This window comes from Echinops telfairi, unplaced genomic scaffold (genome assembly GCF_000313985.2).
Source record: "Echinops telfairi isolate 266 unplaced genomic scaffold, ASM31398v2 ScPeMD7_23;HRSCAF=83, whole genome shotgun sequence".
NCBI lineage: Eukaryota > Metazoa > Chordata > Mammalia > Afrosoricida > Tenrecidae > Echinops > Echinops telfairi.
Window position 1 is genome coordinate 87431736 of NW_022103920.1, and position 2292 is coordinate 87434027.

General features: G+C 38.1%; 1 protein-coding gene across 1 annotated transcript in view; it reads right to left on the reverse strand.

The window, feature by feature from the left end:
* Positions 1 to 1074: 1074 nt before the first annotated feature.
* The window catches only part of FKBP14 (FKBP prolyl isomerase 14), a 15161-nt gene continuing 13943 nt past the window's right edge, over positions 1075 to 2292 (reverse strand). Inside the window, exon 4 of the mRNA XM_004702753.2 lies at positions 1075 to 1864. Within this exon, the coding sequence (XP_004702810.1) occupies positions 1706 to 1864 (159 nt within the window). The 3' untranslated portion in view covers positions 1075 to 1705. The remainder of the gene's footprint in view (positions 1865 to 2292) is intronic.

Consider the following 2292-nt stretch of genomic DNA (forward strand, 5'->3'; position numbering starts at 1 on the left):
TCATTCCAAAGATTTCAGAGCAATATGATTCCAAGATAACAATGTATTTGATATCACTTTGTAAATTCTAAAACCGTTTTCTTTGTAAATGGGGATTTGGCGATGCTTCAAAGGTATTAAGGATAAAAATCTACATAAGATACAATTGTCAAATAATCTATTTCCCCCCCCAGGTTATATTCCTATTCAATAGGAACTGGTATAGAGTAGCTTCATTTTCTTTTCTTTCTTCCTTTAAAAAAAAAAAGTTAGATTTCTTTAAGGCAAAACTTGAGATACATTTGATAAGCAGATACATTTGTCAAACCACAAGACTGAACTGAAAATGTTGATGCTTAATTTATGCATGTTCAAAATCAAGGAATCCAGACACTGACATTTTAAGAATGAATACACGAACTTCAGGACAACATGTTAAGCTTCCCTCACACATCCCGTGGTCGCTAACTGATAGGCAGACCGCATTTTCTGCGGAGGACAAAATGGGCCATTGTCCGGGCTTTTCCCTGGCCAGTAGAGACACGAGTCCAGAAAGCAGACCAGCCAAGAGCTTAGAAATCTCAGCTCCGTTGTCTTCACAACAGAATTGGGTCTAAAATATTGGCCTCAGCAGGTTCATTTTGTCAGTGTGAGCAGAGTTAAGTCATTGATGGTCTACTCATTTCTCTGATGATACAATGCTACTGGAGCATAACACATTAGTTAAAGACTTTATTCACCAAAGACCACAAAATATACTAGCCTTAAAAACAGTGAATAAAACTCCCTTCCCTACAATATTATGCCACATTTTAATTACAAAAAACAAAGACATCAATAATTCATCCTATTTATCATGACAGATCATTAGTGAACTTAATCTAGCCACCAAGTCCCAGGCAGACTGTTTGAATGCTTATATATTTATAAATTAAAACCTTATTTACCAGGAGCTTGGTAGCATAGTGGGTTAGGCGTGGGACTATTAGCCACAAGGTTGACATCTCAAATCTATCAGCTACCCTGTGGGAGGAAGATTAGGTTTTCTGCACCTTTAAAGATTTACAGCCCCAGGGGCAGTTCTACTCTGTCCTAGGGGTTACTTACTACGAACTGGAACTGACTTGATGGCAGCGATGTCGGTGTTTGTGATCTTTGGTTGGCTGGTTGGTGGGTTGTGAACCTCAGTTACACACTGTAGCACTGCACGTCCTTTGGTAAAGCAGTAGTTGCTAACCAGTCAAGTCCAACGACCATTTTCCTCAAGCAGAGATTCAAAAGCAGTTTAAGAGAAACGATTTCATTTTAACGTGAAAACAGTAAGCCTAGGGGTTATTGCAAACGGCTTTTCAAGTGGGTCGGCCTCTCACTTAGAGGAAACCGAGGAAAGGAGAAGTACAGCGCACTCCATTGGTCTCAGGTGATGGTATGTGCTCAGTTGCAATGTTTTAAATTACAAGTAAGCAAGTAGAACGTTAAGACTTGGTGTGAGAAACTGGACAATGGTCCAGCAAATTCCATCCAAAGACAAAGTCATTTTTTTCCTTCACAATAACTCACCAGAAAAAAATGGGCACAGAAGGGCCTTAAGGAGCTCCTGAAGTATTCTTTAGAAAAAAAAACATTGAAAAATTTTAGAACCGCAAGAATAGAACATTGTTTAAAAATAAGGCTTTCTTGAAAGGCAGTCACCTGCTAAATCCAGTAGAAAGTAGCAGCTCTGTCTCTATAACTCATCGTGCTTATATGTAAATTCTCTGGCAGATATAAATCCATCTTTGTCTTCGTCTTCTTTATCAAAAATATCCTCCACCAAAACGTCATGATGACTTTCATTCACCACCGCACCATGCTTTTCAAACTCCTTCTTTAAATACACTTTAACCTACAAAATAATGGACTTCATTAATAATTTTCATTCATATGATACCCTCATTGAGCCAATCAATAGCACAGACATATGAACTAGAAATTAACTATGTATAACTTACTACATATTATCAATTCGTATGAATATATTAGAGGGGCTTCAAAAAGTTTGTGGAAGAATTCTCTGATCTTTCAATTCCATTTCCTGAAGCTCACTCGTATGTATTTAACTATGCTTGCATGTATGTTGACATAACTACTAAACAACTACTACATGGTATATTTCTAATCGTAAAAGAATTATAAGAAACCTTTTCCCTGGAACACTGATGCTTGACTGCTGTACTTGAGGCATAGACCGTCGCTGAGAAGCAAGCTCAAGGCTTACCACGTGTACAATCCTTATATCAGGCATAAGGCTTACAGCAGGTGCCCTGGTGTTGT